Below are 25,378 nucleotides of genomic sequence, written 5' to 3' on the forward strand. Positions count from 1 at the left end.
GACAGCCAACCGGGTGGAGTTTGTCCATTCAGGTCGGCTGATTGACAGCTGGCCAGGTGTTACCCTGTCCTCCCGTGTTCTTCTGCAGGTACAGAGGTCATCCCCTGCAGTAGGCTGGTGGTGTACCACCACACCTTGCTTTGTTTCATGTTTTACATGCATCTTCTGTGTGGCTGTGTGTCAAGAAGGTATTCAGGATACATTTAATGCTATTTGATTGTGGAAGACATGCCTTCTGTCTATCTTCACCCTGCCAAGGATCTTCTAATAGAACTCTTTGCATGTACATCAAACCAGGAATTGTGACAGATTATTCTGTTTCCTTGCCAATGTGCTCCATCTGGTTAATAGCATTCAAGTGAAGTGATTATAAAGAGATCTAACAACATCCAAAGATAGCCTGCAACATGGAACAAATGCATGCTAAAAACAGTGACTGCTTCTGTAGCTGAGGAAGCCCAAAAGGAATGAGAACACATGGAACTAAAAGAGGGAATAATAACAATCAGAAACGCTCAACTGAACTATATTGTGGCAGGAGTGAAACAGGAAAATCTGCAGACACTGTGGTATTTTCTCCAGCAAATTTGTTGGAGGAGTTCAGCAGGTCTCGCAGCATCCATAGGAGGTAAAGATGTATAACCAATGTTTCAGCCCTGAGCCCTTCTTCAAAGTATATTGTGACAGGAATCAGAGCACTCAGAAGATGAAAGGAAAAACTAGAGTTTATAATTTTGTTCTAATGAGTGGTCTTTGACTTGAAATTTTAATACTATTTTTCTTTCCATAGATGATGCTTGACCGTATAGGTGTTTCTAGCAATTCTGTTTTTATTTCAGACAGCCAACATCTCAAGTTAAAGTTACAGCTTATTTATCAACCGATTGTACAAGTACAACCCAACGAAATAGCATTCTTTGGTCCTTGGAATGATACACTGCAAACACACATGCAGACAAATGATACATATGCACACTACAAATTTTTGCTGTTTTGACTTTCATTTACGTTTTAGTGCTCGTTACATCTGCAAGTAAAATTGAGCAACAGGGTTTAATTTACTTATAAAAGTATTAATTTTCTTTTACCCCACATCCCAATGAAACTGTTGTGCATGTCTGGAGATTATGTGTTTTTCATGATTTATGGCTGAAGCTAGTGAACCTCAAAAATAGTTTAATAATTTAAAATTGAAATGAAAAATGACAATATATGATCCTTTCTGGATTATGCATTTCTTACATTTGATTTACATCTTCCTTTTTAGGTGTAGATTCCAAAAAGGGCACACTGTTTTTGAAGAACCTTACAATGGAGGAATCAGGAGTCTACAGATGTGTGTCGTCCAATGTCCTTGGGGAACAATCATGTCAGTTGGTTCTGACAGTCACAGGTAATGATATAGAACTCTTCTTCAGTGTGGACAATTAAACCCTCATTAGAAACTGACCTAATGTTAGCTGCAAGTAATGCCATCGGATGGCAACAAACTGTACTTGGATGTTTACAGCATAATTTTCCTGATTTGTCTTGAAACACAATGCTTCACTACCCTGTGTCATCTTGTCAATGATAGAAATAAGACTGCACCTATTTTTGGTGTGTTACAACATCATTGTGTTTAACATTAGCTCTGTCAGGATTCTTAAAATCTTGCAGCTGGTTAAATGTTTCATTCTTCTCAGGGAGTTCCATGGGTCTGAGGGTGGTTTGCTTCACTTATGTTGTACTGCAAACCCTTCCATATGTGTGACAGTGACAAGCTAATGGGATGAGTGAGTAGGTGATTCTGGAGTCCAGTATCAAACATGCAAACAATAGAAAGTCCTAACCTCTTCCTAGCTACACTTTTGCTTTAAATGTAGTTATAAAACTCCTTAATTCAACTTGACAAGGACTCTTGCTCCATCTTTAGGCAGATGTCTGATTCTAGGAAACATCAATCATGTTTAGATAGATCATGTCCCAGTTAAATTTTGTAGTCGGTGTAATTTTACCATGAGATGATCATTGATGCAAATTTACTTCGGGTGAAATCTATTTTGAACCATACAGCACTTAAAGTTTACACAGCTTGTTTCTAGGCTGTTGGTGATGAGATAAAGTGCAAAAATAAACTCAATCCTGAGAATCTGCTTTGCTCAATAGTGTTTTACAACAGGATTTCCACAGTAAAATTTCAAAATGTAACAAAGTGGATTCTGATTTGCTTTTAAATGATTTCCAAATTTATTATCATCTGAGATTAACAGTTTGGTTGGGATCTAGCCGTGAAATGTTTTATAGTGCCTAAGAGTTGAGAATTCCTGTGTCCATGAACTATCCAATCTTGTACAAAAAATTAGAAATCTTTATCCGATTTTCTGGGATTTCAAGATATTGCAGTACAATGTGATAAAAATTAAACCTTATTTTTCTCATGGAGAATCTGCACTGTTCAAATCTAATATATGCTGAAGAGCAATATGTATAATTGATAACTTAATAGCCCAACTTCCCTCTCAGTGACACGGCCAATAAAGTACAGTGAAAAATCATGTTGGTTCAGGGAGGAATGCTTGTGTGAGATATCACTGCAATTCTATTGGCACAATGGAATGTAAAACTAACATCACATATCATTCACCTTGTGTCTGATCTGACATTTTTTTAATCGTCTCCTCAAAGAAAGTATGAATAGGAAAGCAGTTGTTGGATCAGCATAGAATCCATGGAAATAAAAAAAATATGGTGAGATCTCAGAGAGGGACTGTTTTACAAAAGTTAAGCTTCTTTCCTGAGGGTAAAACCATGCACATTGAGCTCATTTGATGCCACTGTTCTATTTGGGTCATTACCTGTATGACAGATTATGTTATATTTGATATTGTATATAGATATGTTTTTGGGAGATACATTGTGGCAGGTTTTATTTTAGTGTAGGTCATATACAAACACTTCAAAACAGATATTTAAAATGCCAGAGCTCTGCTCAAGCCAGACAGTCCAGGCTCTGGGTGACTTTGAAGAGTGTCTATAAGGACTTCACAAGTAGGTGTTAATTGGACATGCTGTGGAGTAATGGATTATTGTTTTGGAAAGCAACAGATGAGCAAACTCGGAAGATTCGGTCCGGAGCCGCACTCTGTCTGAGTGCAGTTGGCTGTTCTAAGAGGGTCATGTGGTTTTCTCTGTGAGAGACAGAGAGAGAGAGAGAGAGAGATAGAGAGATAGAAAATTAGTTTCTACAGTTCAGGAGCAGCAGTTGGGACTGGAACAGGACAAGCTGGCAAGCTTGTGGAAAAACCCCATTTTGAAGATGGGTTGTGAGTTCTTAGTTCAACCTGGCCCTTGTGGTCCATACAAGAAGAGATGTCTGGCTGCCTAATGTTTCACTTGAAATAAGGGGAAAAAAAAGGAACTCTGTGGTGACCTGAAAGAAAGGGGTTATCATCTGGAAAATCCTGATGGGGCAAGTATCTTCGGCAAGACACTGAGATGGCTGATCAGAAGGAAATAGTTGTGGGTGTCCAACGAGCAACAAATTTCTCTCTGAAATCTGACAAGAACCTTCCTGAGCAGTAACTATTTACCTTTCAAGCACTGAATCCTGGTGAAATTCATAAATGTTAAATTCTCTGCACAGTATAAGAATTGCCTGCAACCAGTGAACTTGGAGAAGTGAGAATGGACCGTGAATTAAAGAACATTTCTGAACTTGTATACACATTACCTACACGTGCACTTAGAATTAGAAGGGGGTTAAGTTAATAGTAACGTTAAATTTTGATCCTGTTTTCATGTTTAAAGATCATTAAAAGTAACCTTTGTTTAAGTCACCATTTGTCTTGGTAAATTTCTGTTGCTATGGGTTTTGGGGTCCTCTGGGCTCATAACACTTGACACATAAGCTCAAGAGATATTGCACCCAATGTTGTTTCCAAGTGTTCTGTGATGAGTGAAGGAAAATTCCCGTGGAAGTCCAGATTAATTTCTTAGTCCATGCTTCTTCCTAAAACTATCTATTTGATCAAGATTGAGGTCAGATTGAATATTTTCAAGTGGCATTATTTTAATCTGAAAAAGGGCATTTTAATGCAGTAAGATGTTATATTGTTTCTCAGAGATAGGATATCTGACAGGGGAGCGATGTCAGCAGGTCTCATAACTGGGAGAAACTTATATGAAAAAGTTAATCTGGAACTATAATTTTTTTAGCAGAGGGACTGGGATAAGGGGATATGGATTCAAATTAATGCTGATATCAGGAATGATATTTACACGTGACAAGTTTTGTTCAGTTTATTTAGTGGAATGTAAAGATTTTAAAAAAATCTCTCTAATTTCTTTTGTGTTCCCGTAGGACTATCTCTGAAATTTTCCTGCCAATGAGGTCATCTTTATAGATTCATGGTTATACAGAATGGAACAGGGCCTTTGTGCTTATTAATGTGTCTATCCAGGCAAATTCCATTTGCTTGTAGTAAAAAAATTGAAGTTTGCAGACACTGTGATTGAAGTAAAAGCATTATGCTGTAGAAACTCAGCAGATCAAACAGTGTACTTTATATAGTAAAGATAAAGACACATAACCAATGTTTTGTACTTGAACCCTTCATCAAGGTATGGACTCTTCATGAACATATGGAAAAATGTATGGGGGAGAGAAGTGGGAGAGGAGCATGATCCCAAAGGCAGGAGGTAATAAAATAAGGAAGGCACAGCAGCAAACAGGGGGAGGAGGGATGGTTAGGTGAATGCAGAGGGAAGGGGGTACAGAGTTGAGGGAAAGAAGACAGAGGAAAGGGAAGGGAGAGAGAGAAAGGAGAGCAGGTTAGCAGAAACTGGAGAGGTCGATGTTAATACCATCCAGGTGGAGAGTACCCAGATGGAAAATCAGGGGTTTTTCCTCCAATTTACAGGTGGTCTTGGTGGGATAGTACATGAGACCATGGACAGATATGTAGTCTTCTCTACATCAGAGAGACAGGATGCATACTGGGAGATTGCTTCACTGAGCACCTTTTCTCAGTGTGCACCAGTGACAGGGACCTCCCAGTGGACAACCATTTCAATTCTGCATCCCACTCCCATACTCTCATGTCTGTCAATGCTCTCATGTTTTATCCCACCAAAAGCTCCAGTAAATTGAAGAAACAACACCTGATTTTCCTTCTGGCCACTCTCCAGCCGAATGGCATTAAAATTGACTTATCTAGTTTCTGCTAACCTACCCTTGCTTCCCCTCCCCTTGTCTTCTCTCTCTTAGTTCTCCACCCCCTTCCCTCTGAATTCACCTAGCCACCCCTCCTCACCCTGCTTGCTGCTGTGCCCTCTCACCCTTCTCCACCTATTACTTCCTGCCTTTGGGATCATGCTCCTCCCCCAGCCCTCCACTTCCTTACCATTTTATGCAGACACCTGCTGACATTTTTCCATACCTTGGTGAAGCCCAAAACATTGGTTATAGATCTTTATCTTTGTTATATAAGGTACACTGTTTGACCTGCTGAGTTTCTCCAGCACTGTGTTTTTCCATTTGCCTGTGTTTGACTGATTTACAAAGAAGTCTTTTCTGCTAAGATTTAAAAAAATTATATAAAAAGTAAATATAAATATAAAATCAGTCTTCATTGAGGAAGACAATAGCAATATACCTGATAGACAGAGGTCTCAGGGAATAGAATTAAGTACAGTCAGGATTACTAGAAAGATAGTGCTTAGTAAGCTGAATGATCAGATGAAGTGTACCCATGGGTTCTGAAGGAGGTGGTTTGGAGATTGTGGAGGCATTGGAATTGGTTTTCCAGAACTCAATAGGCTCTGGCATGGTTCTGGAGGATTGGAAAGGTTGCAGATGTAGTTCCACTGTTTAAGAAAGAACAGAGGCAGAAAAATGGAAATTATAGGCCTATTTAGTCTGACGTCAGTGGTTGGAAAGTTATTGGAGTCAATTCTCAAGTACGAAATTATGAAATACCTCAAGGTGCATTGCATGATAGGACCAAGCCAGCATGGGTTCATGAAGGGAAGATCCTGCCTGACCAACCTATTGGAAATTTTTGAAGAAATCTCAAGTAGGGTGGACAAGGGAGAGGCTGTATATTTGGATTTTAAAAAGGCTTTTGATAAGGTGCAACATAAAAGGCTGCTTAATAAGATGAAAGCTCATGGAATTACAGGAAAAATATTAGATTGGGTGGAGCATTGGCTGATAGGCAGAAAGCAAAGGATAGGAATAAAGAGATTCTGTTCTGGTTGGTTGCTGGTTACTAGTCATGTTCCACAGTGGGTTGGCTTCTTTTTACAATGTATATTGATTATTTAGATTATGGATTGAATGTTTTTGTGACAAAGTTTGCAGATGACACCAAGGTAGGTGGTGGAGTAGGAAGTATTGAATAAACCAAAAGGTTTCAGAGAGACTTGGACAGTAGAATGGGCAAAGAAATGGCAGATGAGATACAATGTTGAGAAATGTACCGTTGTACATTTTGGAAGAGGACATTTTGGATGGGGAAAAAATTCATAATTTGTAAGAGCAAAGGAACTAGGAGGTGCTCGTGCAGGATGACCTAAAATTTAACCACCTCCCCTTGCTTCCCCTCCCCTTGTCTTCTCTCTCTTAGTTCTCCACCCCCTTCCCTCTGAATTCACTATTGAAGTAAAGCAAGCGAATGCTATGTTGGGATTCATTTCAAGAGGAATAGTGTATATAAAGGTGTTGATGTGGCTGTATGGAGCACTAGTGAGACCTCATTTAGAGAGTTTTGGGCCCCTTATCTTAGAAGGCATGTACTGATGTTGGCAAGAGTACAGAGAAGATTTACCAGGATGATTCCTGGAATGCAAGGGATAAGATATGTGGAAAGTTTAGCAGCTCTTGGACTGTATTCATTGGGGTATGAAAGAATGAGAGGGGATCTCATAGAAATATTTCAAAACCTGAAAGATTTGGACAGGGTAGATGTGAATAAGATGTTTCCCTTGGTGGATGAATCCAGGTCAAGAGGGCACAGTCTTAGAATTAGAAGGTACCAATTTAAAACAGCAACGAGGAGAAATTTCTTTAGCCAGAGGGTGTTGGATTTGTGGAATTCGCTGCCACATACCCAATCATTGGAGGAGTTTAAGGGGGAGATTGATGGGTATCTAATTAGTCAGGGTATCGAGGGACATGTGGAGAAGGGCAGAATTTGGAACTAGATGTGAGAACAGTTTAGGTTAGGGTGGATTTGCAGAGAAGACTTGATGGACTGAATGGCCTACTTCTGTTCCTTTATCTTGTGATCTTGTAATCTATTTATCTGTCTAAATGTGTTTCAACTGTTGTAATTGCACTTGTGTCTAGCAACTCTCATTCCTCTAACCAACATGCCTCTGTGTGCAACTCCTGCTCCTTGGATCTTCAAATATTTACTCTCAAATCTCTGCTCTTTTGCTTTAGGCTCCCCTGCCCTTAAGAAGAATACTGTGACTTTCTGCCCTATCTATGTCCCTCATAATTTTATAAACCTCTACATGGTTACTTCTTAGCCTCCTTTGCTCCAGGGGACACAGTGCCAGCCTATCCAATCTTTCTTTATAATCCAAGCTCTCTGATCCAGGCAATATTCCTGTGCATCTCTTCTCACCATTTTTAGCTTAATCATAGCTTTCTATAGCAGCTTAATCAACGAGTTGTACAGCTATAAAATGATGTCTCAACTCCAATACTCAATATTTCAATAAAGGCATGCATACCAAAGACTGTTTTCACCAACTGACTTTCATTTGCTTGTACCCTAAGGTTTCAATATTCACTCACAATCCCAAGGGGTCTGTGTATGCCCAGGGCTGGTTTAATTCCCTAAAATGCATTGTTTCCTACTTGTCTGAGTTAAATTCCATCAGCCATTCTTTTGCCCATTTTCCCAGTTGATCTAGAATCTAGATCCTGTGGTAACCTTAGAATAAACTTCTTCATTGTCCAGTATGTCATCAGTTTTCATGTCATTTGCAAACTTAGTCATCATGCCATCTAAATTCTCTTACTTCTGCACTATTGAACTTATCTCCATTGAACTCTTTGGCTTGGCTTCGCGGACGAAGATTTATGGAGGGGTAGGTCCACGTCTGCTGCAGGCTCGTTGGTGACTGACAAGTCCGATGCGGGACGGGCAGGCACGGTTGCAGCGGTTGCAAGGGAAAATTGGTTGGTTGGGGTTAGGTGTTGGGTTTTTCCTCCTTTGTCTTTTGTCAGTGAGGTGGGCTCTGTGGTCTTCTTCAAAGGAGGTTGCTGCCCGCCGAAATGTGAGGCGCCAAGATGCACGGTTGGAGGCGATATCAGCCCACTGGCGGTGGTCAATGTGGCAGGCACCAAGAGATTTCTTGAAGCAGTCCTTGTACCTCTTCTTTGGTGCACCTCTGTCTCGGTGGCCAGTGGATAGCTCGCCATATAACACGATCTTGGAAAGTCGATGGTCCTCCATTCTGGAGACGTTACCCACGCAGCGCAGTTGGGTCTTCAGCAGCATGGATTTGATGCTTGTGGACTCTGCCAGCTCGAGTACTTCGATGTTGGTGATGATGTCATTCCAATGAATGTGGAGGATAGAGCGGAGACGGCGCAGATAGAAGCGTTCTAGGAGCCATAGGTGATGCCGGTAGAGGACCCATGATTCGGAGCCGAACAGGAGCGTGGGTATGACAACGGCTCTGTACACGCTGATCTTTGTGTGTTTCTTCAGGTGGTTGTTTTTCCAGACTCTTTTGTGTAGTCTTCCAAAGGCGCTATTTGCCTTGGCGAGTCTGTTGTCTATCTCGTTGTCGATCCTTGCATCTGATGAAATGGCGCAGCCGAGGTAGGTAAACTGGTTGACCGTTTTGAGTTCTGTGTGCCCGATGGAGATGTGGGGGGGGCTGGTAGTCATGGTGGGGAGCTGGCTGATGGAGGACCTCAGTTTTCTTCAGGCTGACTTCTAGGCCAAACATTTTGGCAGTTTCCGCAAAACAGGACATCATGCACTGGAGAGCTGGCTCTGAATGGGCAACTAAAGCGACATCGTCTGCAAAGAGTAGTTCACGGAAAAGTTGCTCTTGCGTCTTAGTGTGAGCTTGCAGGCACCTCAGATTGAAGAGACTGCCATCCGTGCGTTACTGGATGTAAACAGCGTCTTCATTGTTGAGGTCTTTCATGGCTTGTTTCAGCATCATGCTGAAGAAGATTGAAAAGAGGGTTGGTGCAAGGACGCAGCCTTGCTTCACGCCGTTGTCAATGGGGAAGGGTTCGGAGAGCTCATTGCTGTATCTGACCGACCTTGTTGGTTTACGTGCAGTTGGATAAGCATGCTGAGGAACTGAGGGGGGCATCCGAGGCACTCTAGTATTTGCCAAAGCCCTTTCCTGCTCACGGTGTTGAAGGCTTTGGTAAGGTCAACAAAGGTGATGTAGAGTCCTTTGTTTTGTTCTCTGCACTTTTCTTGGAGCTGTCTGAGGGCAAAGACCATGCCAGTAGTTCCTCTGTTAGCGCGAAAGCCACACTGTGATTCTGGGAGGACATTTTGGGCGACACTAGGTAGTAGTCTATTAAGGAGAATCCTAGCCAAGATTTTGCCTGCAATGGAGAGCAGCGTAATTCCCCTGTCGTTTGAGCAGTCTGATTTCTCGCCTTTGTTTTTGTACAGGGTGATGATGATGGCATCACGAAGGTCCTGAGGCAGCTTTCCTTGGTCCCAACAGAGCATGAAAAACTCCTGCAGTTTGGCATGTAGAGTTTTGCCGCCGGCCTTCCAGACCTCTGGGGGGATTCCATCCATACCTGCTGCTTTGCCACTTTTCAGTTGTTCAATTGCCTTATATGTCAATTCCCGGGTAAGGACCTCATCCAGCTCTAGACTCAAGGGCTGTTGAGGGAGCTGGAACAGGGCGGATTCTTGGACTGAGCGGTTGGCACTGGAAAGAGATTGGAACTGTTCTGACCATCGATTGAGGATGGAGATCTTGTCGCTGAGGAGGACTTCGCCATCTAAGCTGCGCAGAGGGTTTTGGACTTGGGGTGAGGGGCCCTACACCACCTTTAGTGTCTCATAAAAACCCCTGAAGTCGCCAATGTCGGTGCTAAGCTGGGTTCATTTGGCGAGGCTGGTCCACCTCTCATTTTGGATCTCCCGGAGTTTGCGCTGAAGATGGCTGCATGCGAGACGGAAGGCTCGTTTCTTCTCTGGCCAGGAAGGCTTTGCAAGGTGAGCCTGGTGGGCAGATAGCTTCTTTGCCAGCAGTTCCTGGATTTCCTGGTTGTTTTTGTCAAACCAGTCCTTGTTTTTCCTGGAGGAGAAGCCCAGTACCTCTTCAGTGGATTGCAGAATGGCCGTTTTCAGCTGATCCCAGAGGGTTTCAGGAGACGTGTCCATGAGGCAGTTTGCATCCTCGAGCTTTGCTTGGAGGTTTGCCTGGAAGTTTCCTCTCACTTCGTCTGACTGCAAGTTTCCAACATTGAACCTCTTTCTGGAGGCTCCATTGTTCTTGAACTTTGGCTTGAAGTGAAGGTTGAGCTTGCAGCGAACAAGGCGGTGGTCAGTGTGGCATTCCGCGCTGGGCAAGACGCTGGTGTGGAGCACATCTCGTTTGTCTCTTCCTGGCACCAGAACGTAGTCCAGGAGGTGCCAGTGTTTGGATCGGGGATACATCCAGGTAGTCTTCAGACTGTCTCTCTGCTGGAAAAGGGTGTTAGTAATGACAAGCCGCTGTTCTGCGCAGAGCTCCAACAGGAGGCGCCCGTTGTCATTGCACTTGCCAACACCATGCTTGCCCAGGATTCCTGACCAGGTTTCTGAGTCTTTGCCGATGCGAGCGTTGAAGTCGCCAAGGATGACAACCTTGTCGGTTGTAGGTATGCATTGGATGAGGTTGCGCAGGTCGGTGTAGAACTTGTCCTTTTCTGCTGATTCCGCTTGAAGGGTTGGAGCATAGACACTGATGAGGGTGATGTGACGCTTGTTTTGAAGGGGGAGTCGCATGGACATGATCCGATCCGAGTGGCCTGTCAGGAGGTTTTCGAGTTTGGAGACAATGAAGTTCTTGACCATGAAGCCAACACCAGATAGGCATCGTTCAGCCTGAGGCTTGCCATACCAGTAGAGTGTGTAGCCCGCGCCATGTCCTTGGAGGCTGCCTACATCTGCAAGGCGGACTTCGCTGAGAGCGGCTATGTCGATGTCGAGTCTGAGGAGTTCATGTGCGATGAGGGCAGACCTACGTTCAGGTCAGTGGCTGTCAGCCGTGTCTAGCATGGTTCTGATGTTCCAGCATGCTCGCTTGAGTTTGTGTGCATCTTTTGAGGGGGAGGATGTGGACATGTCCTCGGGCCTGCGCCAAGGAGCTTTTAGGTGGAGTGCAGTGTGCGCAGTACTGGCCCCACCCTTTACACCCATGGTTCGTGTGCCGTGGCCAAGCAAGCTGGGACGGGGCAGCGAGGTCCTTGGGTCATAGGTTTTATATCGGAGTGTCCTTCTCCTATGCAGGTTGCTTAACTGGGCTGAAGAGGCCTGCCTCCCCTTTTAGGTCGAACCATATCTTTGTAGTTATACTACAAACTTCTGTTAAACTTCGTCTTTGTAATGCGCTTGATGTGTACGGTCTGCTTGGCCGTCCTGACGGGCCGGTGTTCCTGGGCTGCTCAAGAACTCAGGTGGCCGGCTGGGGTGAGGCCCCAGTCCCTGGGCCGAGACCTCGAGCTCTGGTACCGAGCCGCTGTTCCGAGCGGCCTGCGTGCGTTCTCTCCTGCCGCGACCGGGTGCTGGCGGTGCGGGGCAAGCCCTGAACCGTCCACTTTATTCTGCCCTTCCTGCTGGGCCCTGCAGCGGTTCGATTACTTCCAGCTGCTGGGACTCCCCCGCCGCTTCTGATTGGACATCGAGCGGCTGCTGGAGTCGCACCAGCACCTGCAGTGGGCCTTCCACCTGGACAACTTCGGCTGGAGTTCCGAGACCGAGCGCCGCTACTGGTTCAGCATTGGCCGTGGCTCCGAACAGGCCGGCATTCCTGGGCTGCTCAAGAGCTCAGGTGGCCGGCTGGGCATTGGGCGCAAGTAATGCGGTAGTAAGTATTCTAAACTGACCTGAGTCTGACATTGAACTACTGACCATAAAGCTCCCCTTCCTAGCTGCCTGTTAGAAGATATTGTTCATGTTTGTCTCACTTCATGCATATGCCCCTATTCTTCAACACTTTGATCAGTATCCCTTTTTAAATACTCCTTGCACCTCATCCATGTCAATGACAAATATTGCTCATCACAAGACTTGCTTTCCTCTCTAAGGCAATCCTGGAGGATATTATAGCTTCCAAATATCAGATCCCATTAGTCACTACTCCCTATTCAGGTTTATGCTGACAGAATGGCTTTTCCAAATGATTCTGCTAAAAGAAAACTATTCCTTCTAATTCTTGACCCATCAATGGCCTTGGTCCTCATCATTCAATGGACTTCTGTTTCTAGTATTTTACCAAGGCCATGCAGTATTGTTGAAAGTGTCATATCCAATCTCGATTGAAGATCTTTGCCATTACTAAGAACCTGTTTCAAAATTCTAAACTTTAAATTTAGACATTCAGCACGGTATCAGGCCCTTTTGGCCCATGTCACCCAATTGCATCCACCCCAGTACATTTTGAATGGTAGGAGAAGCACCCAGACAAACTGAAGCAGATATGGGAAGAACATACAAACTCCTTACAGGCAGTTCCAGATTCAAACCCAATCACTGGCACTGTAACAGCATTGCACTAACTGCTATGTAATGTATAACCGTTTCCCTAGCCTATCCTATATGGAACCATCGTCCATGTTCTTGTTTCCTCTAAATTCCTCTAAACCTTAGTTAGTTTGCTGCCCACATCACCCTATATTTGCTAATCTAAATTTGTTTCTGCTGAAACAATACTTACCCATATCCTTTGAGATACATATGCACCTCCAATTTTAACTTATTGACCATTTTGTGAGTTAATCATCCACTATTTGACCATGTCCTTAGCTGCCAAGTCTGTCAATCCTGGATTTTATTTTCCCCAATGTCTCTGCTCATTTGTGTCTCTTCTCTTTTCAAACACTGCTCACAATTTATCTGTTTAAGCAATATTCTAGTGATGTGGCTCAGAATATCCTTGTATAAGTTGGTATTACTTCTTATTTGATACCATTCCTTTAAATTTACAAGGATGCACTCCTACATCAAAGACACCACAGCAATGCATATCATTTTTGAAACATTGATATGCAAAATTAAGTGAGTGTAGAAGATTGCACTGGGTGGCTCCATTTAGGTGAGATGATTGACTGCCGTCTGCTGTAAGTAGGTTGTAATCAGCTGTGAGAAAAGAGACTGACATCTGACCAATCAAAGCTAAATCTAAACCAAATGTAAAGTTGTGAGTAGCTTTGCTATGAGTAATAATATTTTTTTCTTACAGTGAACAATGAGGTTGGAGTGATTATTGGATCTATATTTGGTGTCCTTATGGCTCTCCTTCTGATTGCCATTGTCACATACTATTTACTTCACCAAAGGAAGAAGCAGTCCAAGGACTCGTACCCAGGGCATGAATTGAGGTTTGAATATTTAAGCTTGGTCTCAGTAGTTCTAATTAAGGAAGGTAATAACCGCCATTTTGTACACTGGGCTATTTTGTGCCATGCTCTATAAACATAAAGAATAGAAGTTGACCATTCACCCCACCCCCCTGCTCTCCCCACCCCGGCTTGTCTGCTCTAAACTCAAGAAAATCAAGATTGATCTTCACCTTAGCATCACTTATCTGCAAAACCACATATCCTTCAATTTCCTCAATATCTAAAACTCTGTTGATCTTTCTCTTGAATGTACTCTATAACTGATACACCATAGGCAGAGAATTTGAAACATTCACAATTACCTTGTCCTGGATGGTTGACTCTTTATTTTGAGACAATGACCTCTCATTGTAAATAACACAGCCAGCAGAAACATTATTTCCACATTTATTCCATTTGTCTGGGACCTTGGTGAGTTACGGAATTAAAATTATTTCTTATTCGTAAAATATGAGGCTGAATCAAAATCAAGAAAACAAAAGAAGTATTAGATTAAGAGTGAGAAAATTAAATATTAAAATTTAGCTAAAATTAACACTTTTGGATTCACAGAAATGAGACTAAAGCTTTAACTATCATCCATCTGGCCTTCTTGAGGTTTTCTGTAATACATCATTCAGAGCTTTCATTGTTTAGGATTAGTTCTAAATTTCTGCAGAAAATTTACTTTATAATTTTGCTGAAGAGCTAGAGAGCTCTTGAAACATGCTAGGTGTAGAGCTCGTCGAAAGAACCAAAGACTTGTTGATCCAAACCAAGGCTTTTATTAGCAAAAGACTGGAGCTCTTCACAGGTGGCCGACCAGTCCGGAATGATCCGACCTGGCTAGGGACACAACCCTTTAAGGCCCAGACAATAGGTGTGGCTTAGCTCTCAGCCAATCGCTGTAAGCACAGTCTAGATACAGTAACTATATACACTATGTACATTGGTGATAGATCTGTACTATCACACTAGGAAAATCCTGTTTTGTGAACCAAAGGTGCCACGAATTACCGGAGCAGTTTGTATGGAAGCACAACTCAGATACTAACTCTTCTCTGTCAAATATTTTACATACAAACAGTTGAACTCAAGTGTAATCGTACCAGCAAATTCAGCCCATCTAAATCTCTGCTGTCCATTACCTAATTCACGCTAATGGTTTCTAATCCATACTTATTCCCTTCAGAAGTTATCTGTTTCCACTGACATCAACTACCTCCAAATATTTTTTTAAAATTTCATGGAGATACACCATAGGCCACACATGTCAAACTCTGGCCCGCGGGCCAAATTTGGCCCACGATATAATTATATTTGGCCCGTAAGATCATATCAAAAATGTATTAGAGGTGGCCCGCTGGCAGCACGCCAGTATAGCGCATGCACAGTAACCGCTGTGTCCCAGGGTGAGAGAGAGAGAGAAAAATCCTGGTCCTTGAAAAGTAGTGGTGGGTGGTTTTATAAACACGCTGTCGTGTCCCCCCAACCACCCCCCCCACCGCAGCGCGGCCTGGCCGGTGACAGGGGAAGCCAAGGCCGCTTCCCAGCGCCCGGAACCCCAGTGGCACAGCGTTTCTTGGAGCTGCAGATGGAGTCAAGACGCCGGAGGGAAGATTGGGGCTCCCCACCGGGCGATGGGGGTGCCGGCCGCCGGCCGCCCTGCGCCTTCCCACCAGACCAGCGGCGGGTGCCCGGAGTACACGTGGAGAGCGAGGCTGGTCGGGCAGGTAGGGTGGAACCCCCCGCCAATCTCGGGAGTGGCATGGGCTGGATCGGGATTAGCCGCGCTCACCTGCTCCTCCACCGCTGACCAGGATCCCAGCGCGGTCCTGAGCGCGGAGACTGCCCTGGAAAGGTCCTGGGACACCGGCACGGAAAGAAAAGGGGGATCCGGGAGAAACTCAGCAGGTCAAAGGGGGTTCCGAGAGAAACTCAGCAGGTCAAGGGGGAGGGGTCTTGGAGAAACTCAGCAGGTCAAAGGGGGATCCAGGAGAAACTCAGCTGGTCAAGGGAGGTCCGGGAGAAACTCAGCAGGTCAAGGGGGTCCGGCAGAAACTCAGCAGGTCAAGGGGGTCCGGGAGAAACGCAGCAGGTCAAGGGGGGTCCGGCAGAAACTCGGGGGGGCCTGACCTCGCCAGGACCGTTGCCCACTCCCCCTCCCTGCCGCAGGCCGACCCGCGACTCACGGTGATGGGGCCGCTGATCCGCCGAGATGCCACCCTGCAGCGAGAGCCGATGCCCCCGCACTGTCGTTGTCCAACCCGATTGCCCGCAAACCCCGCCCTCCCGCACACAGGCCTGAGTAAGGATTATGAACTTTAATCTCAGGATAAAACGATCTTCCAATAGTTTCATGTCACAGTGATAAATATATTCCTGGTTAAAAATGGTCCAGCACCTGGATACAAGCTCATTAGGCATAAAACTTGAAAAGTGTGTAAATCAAAGGATATCTGTACCAATGGAAAAAGGGCATGGCAAATAACCCTGCTAGAGTTCATGCCCACAATCAGTCACCCATTTGATTGTTTCAGGAATCATGTTATTCTCCCACATTCTCAATAGCCCTCAGATTTTACTATTCGACAGCACACTAGCAACATTTGACAAATCCTCTATAGAGAAATATTATTTATTGAATATTTTATTTCTCATTTGTTAATGCTTCTGGAAAGAGTTTATCCAAAACTATTATTAAACATTTATTTTAATAAGAAAAAGTTTAACATTACATATGTTGAAAGAAGAGAAAACATGCAGATGTTGTTGAAAATTTTCAATAAATATTTAGTTCGGCCCTCGACTTAGTCCAAGTTTTTAATTTTGGCCCTCTGTGAATTTGAGTTTGACACCCCTGTCATAGGCAGAGAATTTGAAACATTCACAATTATTTGGGTGAAAAAATGTCTCACTTTTGTTCTGATTGTTGATTATTTTGAGACAATATGTCTGTGAATAATGTTCAATGATGAATTATAACTTATCTTTGCTTTTGATAACCTTTTTCATGATTCCCAACCACAGACACAATGTATTTCTCTGAACATATATTAAACTATTTTCTCATATTTTCTTATAACATTGAAGGAAACTACTTGGCCTATTGAGTATATGCATTCCCATTAATCTCATTCCAATTTAGTTCCCTGTAACTTCTTCTGTCTATCATGCCTGACAGCTCCACTTGGATTCTTTATCCATTTCCTTAAGATGGCAGTAATTCACAGAAACCTGTTAACTAGCATTCAGCATATCTTTGGGATCAAGCTCTAACACATGGGGAAACATGCAAACAGCCAGCATTAGAGCTCTGGAGTGAACATGGGAAGTTGCAAATCTGTACCACTTGAAACAATTGCACTTAAGATTATGCTCTTGATTCTTCTTTCAGTGGTTGACTTGTGTTGTTTTTAGAGAGGACACGGTGGCTCCAGGTAAAGAATCATTTTCCAACTTACTGGGATCGTCTGCACACAACCAAGAAACCAGGTCAAATAGCATGAACTCAAAGTTTAATATTATTGTGTGATCAATTTCAAACTATTGCAAGTTCAAACAATTTCTGACTTTGGGGAAAAAAATAAGATGTTCCACTACTGAAATGAATCTTTGTTTCTTTATGGTGTTCTTTTCTTAATAACCCTCAAAATTTGTAAGATTAACCAGTTTCTGTTCTTTGGTTCCAATGTTTACCTTCCTTTTTATTATTAGTCGTGGAGTGTTTGTGTGTTAGCCTCTGACGGGAGGGGATTGATATTTAGAAAATTAGTATAGTCTTTTTTTTGTTTCCTTTTTTAATTTATGTAGGTTTCAGTACCATTTTTATCGTTATATAAGATTTGTTAATACTTTATTTTATTGTCATGTACCTATGTTACATTTATTTGATGAAACCAATAAAAATATTGAAAAAGAATTTCAAACCCAAGTATCAAAACTGAGAAACAAAGATTTGTTTTGCACAACAATATTTCTTCAGACTCTAGTCAAGTCACCTTTATTTATCATTCGTACCAGGCTCGCACAGTAAAGACGAGATAGCGTTTCTCCAGGACCACAGCGCAGATTTACATAAATATAAGTTAGAATAGAAATTAAACACATTGAAATATTAAAATATATACATTACACTATCCACATATGTTCTGGGAATTCAGGACCCTGATGGTTTGGGGAAAAAAAAACTATTGCCCAATCTGGACGTAATGACTTGCAACGGTACCGCCTACCAGATAACAGAAGGGAGAAATGTTTACATGATGGGTGTGTGAAGATCTTCACAATGTTTATTGCCTTTTTGCCTGCATCATGTTGTAGCTGTCATTCATGGTAGGAAGAGAGCCCCCAATTATCTTTTCCACTGACTTTACTATCCTCTGCAGAGTCTTGCGGTCCAAACCAGATTGTGATGCAGTTGCACAGGATGCTCTCAATACATCCTCTGTCGAATGTAGTGAGATGAATTTTCCTCAGCTTTCACAGGAAGTAGAGATGCTACTTGGAGCTGGTGTTAAGGGATCAGGTGAGATTCTCCGCCAAGAGCACTCCTAGGAACTTGATACTTTTGACAACCTCAACGGTCAAGCCGTCAATGATAGGCTGAGCGTAGTTCCCACAGGCCCTCCTGGAGTCAACAACCATCTCTTTTGTTTTATTAATTTTCAGATACTGCAGCAGTCTGTTAGCGACTGTACCTCATCTCTGTACGCAGACTCATCATTCTTACTAATAAGGCCCACCACAGTCATGTTGTCAGCGATATTGATGATGTGGTTTGAGATCAGCAGAGTGAACAGCCCTGGGGGGCTGTGCTCAGTGTGATGGTCTTGGAAGTGCTGTTACTGATCTGGACTGCTTGAGGTCTCCCTGACAGGAAGTCAAGAATCCAATTGCTCTTTTGCTCATGGAATAAAGCTGCTTTTGGCTTTGATTCTGTTGATAGTTCTGTTATTTTAGATCAACATACCTGATATTGCTGAAAGAATGAAACCTAAAAATGACCTATTGATCTCATTCTTTGATTTCCTTCCTTCTATCCAAGAGTCCTTTGCACATGTTTAAATGTGTTAACTTTAGGACTTCATTTCTCTTCGTGACACCCAGGTTGCTCTCAGCTTTTCATTGCAATGCAAGCTGGAGCATCTTGAAGAAGGAGGCTTGTATTATGTTAGGGTTAGCAAATGTTACTTCAGCACTTTGTATGCCAGGCCCAAGTGTTTGTACTATCTCAATAAACCATGTTTTTATGTGGCATTTGTGCACTCCTTTGAGCTCTGACATAGAGGTACAATGAGGATGTCCAGGCTGGTTGGACAGATTAGTCCTGTGGTTCCCAACATTTTTGAATAGATGTTACATGTTTTACATGATAAAACATTCAGCCATCTTCACATAAGGCTGTTCCTTTCTATGTTTTGGGGATTATCTGTGATTGAGCACCTCTGGACAGTTGTTATTAGGCCTATTCCTTTTATAAGTTTAGTGGGACTATCTGCAGAGCTCAAGAAATACAGCTTACCAGAGAAGAGTCAACTACCAACTGTTTATTTTAAACAATCGGGCGCATAAAGGGAAGTGATGTCAGTGCGTCTCATAAAGGGGAGTGATGTTAGTGCACTTCATAAAGGGGAGCGATGTCAGCTTGTCTCATAAAGGGAGCGATGTCACTGCACGTCATAAAGGGGAGCGATGTCAGCACGTCTCATAAAGGGGAGCGATGTCAGCTTGTCTCATAAAGGGGAGCGATGTCACTGCACGTCATAAAGGGGAGCGATGTCAGCACGTCTCATAAAGGGGAGCGATGTCAACGTGCTTCATAAAGAGGAGTAAGGTTAGCATGCTGCAGTCATTGTCTCTCTGGCAACATTGCCAGCAGGGAAGCAACAACCTCCATCAACCCATGTGGGTCTGAAAATGCGGGCTTCTCCTGGGCAAAGAAGGGGAGCTGGCGCCATTCTGTGCCAGCCACTCAGTGCGGTGATTCTGCCTGTGCAGCTGTGCGGCCACTCAGTCTGCCACCCGCCGAATCGTTGCACAGCTGCAATGTCACAACTTTGGGTATTTTAGGAGGGCATCCCCGGCACTTGGGAGGTGGGACATGCTCAGGTTCAGCAATGTCCATGTGTGCAAGCTTCAGTCTGTCTCATGTAAAACATTCTGGTTGATACCAATGTCCAATAGCACTATGGATCCATTGTGCTGCTGTACTTTATAAGGCCCCTCATAAGGTTGCTGCAGGAGTGTAGCGTGGAATGGATGTTGAACAAAGACATAAGAAGTAGAATTGAGAGTGATAGGAATGTGTGTAGGCAGTGATCCATGATGAGTTGCTGGAACTGAAGCCAGGGAACCCATCTTGTTTCTTAGTTCTTGTAATTCCCCTGTAACCGAGGATCTATCTTTGGCTGGAGAAGGAGTGATGTCTGCCGGTACTAGGAGTGGAGTGCTGTAAACTAATTCTGCTGAGAAGGTCTCCAGTTCATCCTTAGGTGCCATTCTAATACCCAATAGCACCCAGGGTAACTCATCTGCCCACTGAGGCCCGTTAAGTCTTGCCAGCAAGGCTTGTTGCAGATGCTGTGGAAACGTTCCATAAGCCCATTAGCCTGCAGGTGGTACACTGTAGTATGGTGTAATTGCATACTGCAAGTCTCGCCAGGTTTGTCCACAAGGTTGAAGTAAACTGAGATCCCCCTGTCAGAGGTTTGATGGACTGCAACTCCAAATCAAGCAGCCCAGGTTGAGAGAAAAGTCTGAGCACACGTTTCAGCCATGATGTCCATCAGTGGTGTAACTTCTGGCCAGTGGGTAAAATGGTCAACCATTGTTTGCATATACTGTTGACCTCTGGACATGAGCAGTGGGCCCACAATGTCTATGTGTACTTGCTGAAACCTTTGAGTCGTAGGTGGAAATTGTTGAAGCAATGTTTGAGTGAGCCGTTGAACTTTAGCTGCCTGGTAGGAGAGGCATGTTCAGGTCCAGTGAGTGACCTGCTTCCTTACACAATGCCAGACATATTTTGAGGACATAAGCTTAATGGTTGTGTGGACAGATTGATGGGACAGGAGTGTCTGCCAAGACAGTGGGATGATTGATCATGGGTGGCCAGTTGAAATATCACAAAATATGTTCACCTGGTCGGGGCCCAATGGAACGTCGGCTAAGAGCAGGTCCATAATAGCTGCACAGAAAGCTCCTCTTGTTGGGCTATTGGAAGAGCCCAGAGATGCAGCCCTCCTGTAATGACATTGACCTCTGTCCTGGACAAGGCATCAGCTTTTGCTTTGCCAAATGTTTCTGTGGCCTTTGTAGTCCAGAGCAGTTTTTTAGGTTTGCCGTTGAGGATGTTGAACAAGGGCTTCATGATCCTGGCAGCTGCTGGGATGAACTTGTTATAAAAGTTAACCATTCCCAGGAATTCTTGTACCTCTTTAACTATAGTGGGCTTTGGGAAGGCCCGAATGACTGATACTTTGTCTGGAAGTGGGGTTGCGCCTGCATTCAAAATCCTGTGTTCCAAAAAGTCAATTGTGTGTTTGCCAAATGCACACAAGTCATGTGCCCTCAGAAAGTCTGCTCCAAAAATGGGCTGTCCTACAGCCACTAGAGTGAAAGTCCAGCGGTAAGGTGTGTCCTCTAATACCAGTTCTATTGACTTGGTATCATAACTGCTAATCATAGTGCCATTGGTGGCATGCAAGTCGGCTTGAGGCACTCGAGATTCCTGCTTGTAAGAGGATGACAGGAAGATACTGTCCTGAGTTACGGTGTTGACTAGCAGTTTGCATCCTATGCACTTATCAGAGGTATATAATAGGTCAGTCTGGTCACCAACCACAGTTGGGATTATTGTTTCCCTGGGAGTCAACCATGTAACTGCATGGTGGCACACAGCGGCGTGCATTCCTTCCCCACTTTCTGCGGTAGAAACATCACTCACTGTTCTCCAATGGCTTTTTCTTCCTCGGTAGCTTGTCGTAGAAATGGCGGCTGCATTGACTTGACTGTCCAAGGTGACCTATTGAAACTTTGCCACAGGTGGCTGCGGTCCCCTGTGAAGTCTGTCTGCCTTCCTCGCCACTTCCCTTGGTTTGGAGAAGTTAGCAGAAGAGAACAGCAGGGAGATGTCACGAAGGATCCGTTCCAAGAAGGCTGCCCTAAACATTAAGCAGTGGAAATGGCCATCTGCTAATGTAAGCATTTCATTCATCAGTTCTGACGGCCTTCTGTTCCCTAAGTCATCAAGGTGTGCCTCTTTCCAGGTCAGACCTGCCGAAAGTTGCGAGGAGGTGTGCTTTAAAAGCACTGTATTGATCCTCCTCGGGTGGGTTGGTGATAAAATCATCTACCTTGGCAGCAGAATCTTCATCTAATAAGGTGACTCCACACCAGAATTTGGTGGCTTCATATGTTCTGTTCCTAATGTAGAACTGAGCTTCATCCTGATGGAACCATGGACGTGGTCTGTGAGGCCAGAAGGTGGGCAGTTTCACAGCCACCTCATGAGGTGCAATAGTGGCATCCATTCTGCTGGCTTTCTCTCTGTGTTTCACTGTTGGGCCAAAAATGTTGAGCACACATCAGGGCCAGCAGTTTAGTGGGACTAACTGCAGAGCTCAAGAAACACAGCTTATAAGAGAAGAGTCAACTACCATCTGTTTTTTTATTTTAAACATCACGCACCACATAAAGGGGAGTGATGTCAGTGCGGCTCATAAAGGGGAGTGATGTCAGCGCGGCTCATAAAGGGGAGTAATGTCAGCGCGCTTCATAAAGGGGAGTGATGTCAGCGCGGCTCATAAAGGGGAGTTATGTCAGTGTGCTTTATAAAGTTGAGTGAAGTTAACACGCTGCAGAGTCATTGTCTCTCTGGCAACATGCCAGCAGGGAAGAAACACGCTCCATCAACTCATGCGGGTCTGCAAACGTGGGCTTCTCCTTGGCAATGAAGGGGAGCCTGCACCATTCTATGCCGGCCATTTGGTGCAGTGATTTTGTTTGTCCAGCTGTGTGGCTGCTTGGTCTGCCACAATGAGGTTTAGAATTAAATTACCTCAGAACATTTTGGTGCCTCCTCCATTGTAAAGCTGGGATATACCTACAGGTTAGAATCCAAGGACTAAAGTACCAGCGGGTCATAATTACTTCACCAAATATTCTTTCAGGGCATAAAATGTGCAGGTTGGTAATCCAGATAGAAACTTGGTGGGAATATCACCACTTTCAAGCATCATCTTGTCTGAAATATCTCAGGGGTCATCATCTTACTGACAGGTAAGCTCTCCTATCTGGCTAGTCCAAGGACAATGTTGAAAAGGCACGTGTAAGGTTTAGAGGGTGATGGGCCAAACACAGTCAAATAAGACTAGCTCAAGTTGGCAACTTGGTTGACAGGGACATGTTGGGCTGAAGGGCCTGTTTCTGTGCTGCATGACACTGATGCACTACCTTGCAGTGAATCCTTTGATACATGCTTTTACTGGAAGGTCAGTTCCCTGCTGTCCACAGAGGTCTAGAGTATTCCAAGGTCATTAAGGATCTATAATTGTCAAGCTCTACCTGTGGAGTACTTAAGAGAGAAAAAAGTTCTTAATGCCAACATCTGTCAAAATCATCATTTAGATCAAATGTTGGTGAGCTTCTTTGTCATCCACATTCACAAAATATAGATTCTAAATGATAACTGACAACATGATTCCCAATTATTTTTCATGCGTCATTCCCTTACAAAATAGGAGGTTGTTCTGCCCATCTAATCTATGCAGATCTCAAGTCAATACCATTCTCCTTTTTATTTTACCTGTTACTTATTCTCTCACAGCTGCCCATTACTAAACCAAAACTCTGTCCACTCACCTAATTAGCAGGAATTTACAGTGGCCAATTCACCCACCAACCAGCATTTTTGGGATGTAAAGCTAAACCAGAGCAGATGATAGGAACTTGCATGGTCACGGGGAGAATAAGCCAACAGAATCGGATGCTAGGATTAAAATCTGGTAATTGCAATGTGAGACAGATACATTAACTCAGTGGTTCTCAACCTTTTTCTTTCCACTCGCATACCACTCACTTTAAGTAATCCCTATGCCATAGGTGCTCTGTGGTTAGAAAAGCATTGCTTAAGGTGGTATGTGTGTGGTAAGAAAAAGTTTGAAAATTGCTGCTTTAATCATACCTAATTGACTCATTATGTGCACGGTTTCATAACTCCAAAGGAAATGGGCCAATGACAATTTTTCTCAAGCAAAATATTTCAGTAACAATTGGGTCTAGAGCAATGATTCTCAACCTTCCCTTTCCACTCACATACCACCTTAAGTCTTTCTTTGGCTTGGCTTCGCGGATGAAGATTTATGGAGGGGTATGTCCATGTCTGCTGCAGGCTCATTGGTGACTGAGAAGTCCGATGCGGGACAGGCAGGCACGGTAGCAGCAGTTGCAAGGGAAAATTGGTTGGTTGGGGTTGGGTGTTGGGTTTTTCCTCCTTTGTCTTTTGTCAGTGAGGTGGGCTCTGCAGTCTTCTTCAAAGGAGGTTGCTGCCCGCCGAACTGTGAGGCATCAAGATGCACGGTTGGAAGTGATATCAGCCCACTGGCGGTGGTCAATGTGGCAGGCACCAAGAGAATTCTTTAAGCAGTCCTTGTACCTCTTCTTTGGTGCACCTCTGTCTCAGTGGCCAGTGGAGAGCTCGCCATATAACATGATCTTGGGAAGGAAATGGTCCTCCAATCTGGAGATGTGACCCACCAAGCGCAGTTGGGTCTTCAGCAGCATGCGGACTCTGCCAGCTCAAATACTTTGATGTTGCTGATGAAGTCATTCCAATGAATGTTGAGAATGGAGCGGAGACAGCGCTGATGGAAGCGTTCTAGGAGCCGTAGGTGATGCCGGTAGAGGACCCATGATTCAGAGCCGAACAGGAGCTTGGGTATGACAACGGCTCTGTACACGCTGATCTTTGTGTGTTTCTTCAGGTGGTTGTTTTTCCAGATTCTTTTGCATAGTCTTCCAAAGGCGCTATTTGCCTTGGCGAGTCGGTTGTCTATCTCGTTGTCGATCCTTGCATCTGATGAAATGGTGCAGCCGAGGTAGGTAAACTGGTTGACCGTTTTGAGTTCTGTGTGCCCGATGGAGATGTGGGGGGGCTGGTAGTCATGGTGGGGAGCTGGCTGATGGAGGACCTCAGTTTTCTTCAGGCTGACTTCCAGGCCCCCCAGAGGTCTGGAAGGCTGGCGGCAAAGCTCTGCATACCAAACTGCATGAGTTTTTCATGCTCTGCTGGGACCAAGGAAAGCTGCCTCAGGACCTTCGTGATGACATCATCATCACCCTGTACAAAAACAAAGGCGAGAAATCAGTCTGCTCAAACTACAGGGGAATCACGCTGCTCTCCATTGCAGGCAAAATCTTCGCTAGGATTCTCCTTAATAGACTAATACCTAGTATCGCCGAAAATGTCCTCCCAGAATCACAGTGGGGCTTTCGCGCAAACAGAGGAACTACTGACATGGTCTTTGCCCTCAGACAGCTCCAAGAAAAGTGCAGAGAACAAAACAAATGACTCTACATCACCTTTGTTGACCTCACCAAAGCCTTTGACACCGTGAGCAGGAAAGGGCTTTGGCAAATACTAGAGCGCCTCGGATGGCCCCCCAAGTTCCTCAACATGGTTATCCAACTGCTCGAAAACCAACAAGGTCGGGTCACATACAGAAATGAGCTCTCCAAACCCTTCTCCATTGACAACGGCGTGAAGCAAGGCAGCGTCCTCGCACCAACCCTCTTCACTATCTTCTT

General features: G+C 44.1%; 1 protein-coding gene and 1 long non-coding RNA gene across 4 annotated transcripts in view; one reads left to right on the plus strand and one right to left on the minus strand.

The window, feature by feature from the left end:
• Nucleotides 1-17,492, plus strand: part of LOC138741037 (V-set and immunoglobulin domain-containing protein 2-like) — a 72,653-nt gene extending 55,161 nt beyond the window's left edge. For both annotated transcript variants that reach the window (XM_069894513.1, XM_069894512.1), the window contains 3 exons: nt 1,268-1,393; nt 13,432-13,570; nt 16,991-17,492. In XM_069894513.1, the coding sequence (XP_069750614.1) occupies nt 1,268-1,393; nt 13,432-13,570; nt 16,991-17,105 (380 nt within the window). In that variant the 3' untranslated portion in view covers nt 17,106-17,492. The remainder of the gene's footprint in view (nt 1-1,267; nt 1,394-13,431; nt 13,571-16,990) is intronic.
• Nucleotides 1-25,378, minus strand: part of LOC138741038 (uncharacterized) — a 54,997-nt gene that overhangs the window by 27,072 nt on the left and 2,547 nt on the right. For both annotated transcript variants that reach the window (XR_011343279.1, XR_011343280.1), the window contains exon 3: nt 13,894-14,047. This is a non-coding gene — a long non-coding RNA (uncharacterized lncRNA). The remainder of the gene's footprint in view (nt 1-13,893; nt 14,048-25,378) is intronic.

This window comes from Narcine bancroftii, chromosome 8, assembly GCF_036971445.1.
Source record: "Narcine bancroftii isolate sNarBan1 chromosome 8, sNarBan1.hap1, whole genome shotgun sequence".
Classification (NCBI taxonomy): domain Eukaryota; kingdom Metazoa; phylum Chordata; class Chondrichthyes; order Torpediniformes; family Narcinidae; genus Narcine; species Narcine bancroftii.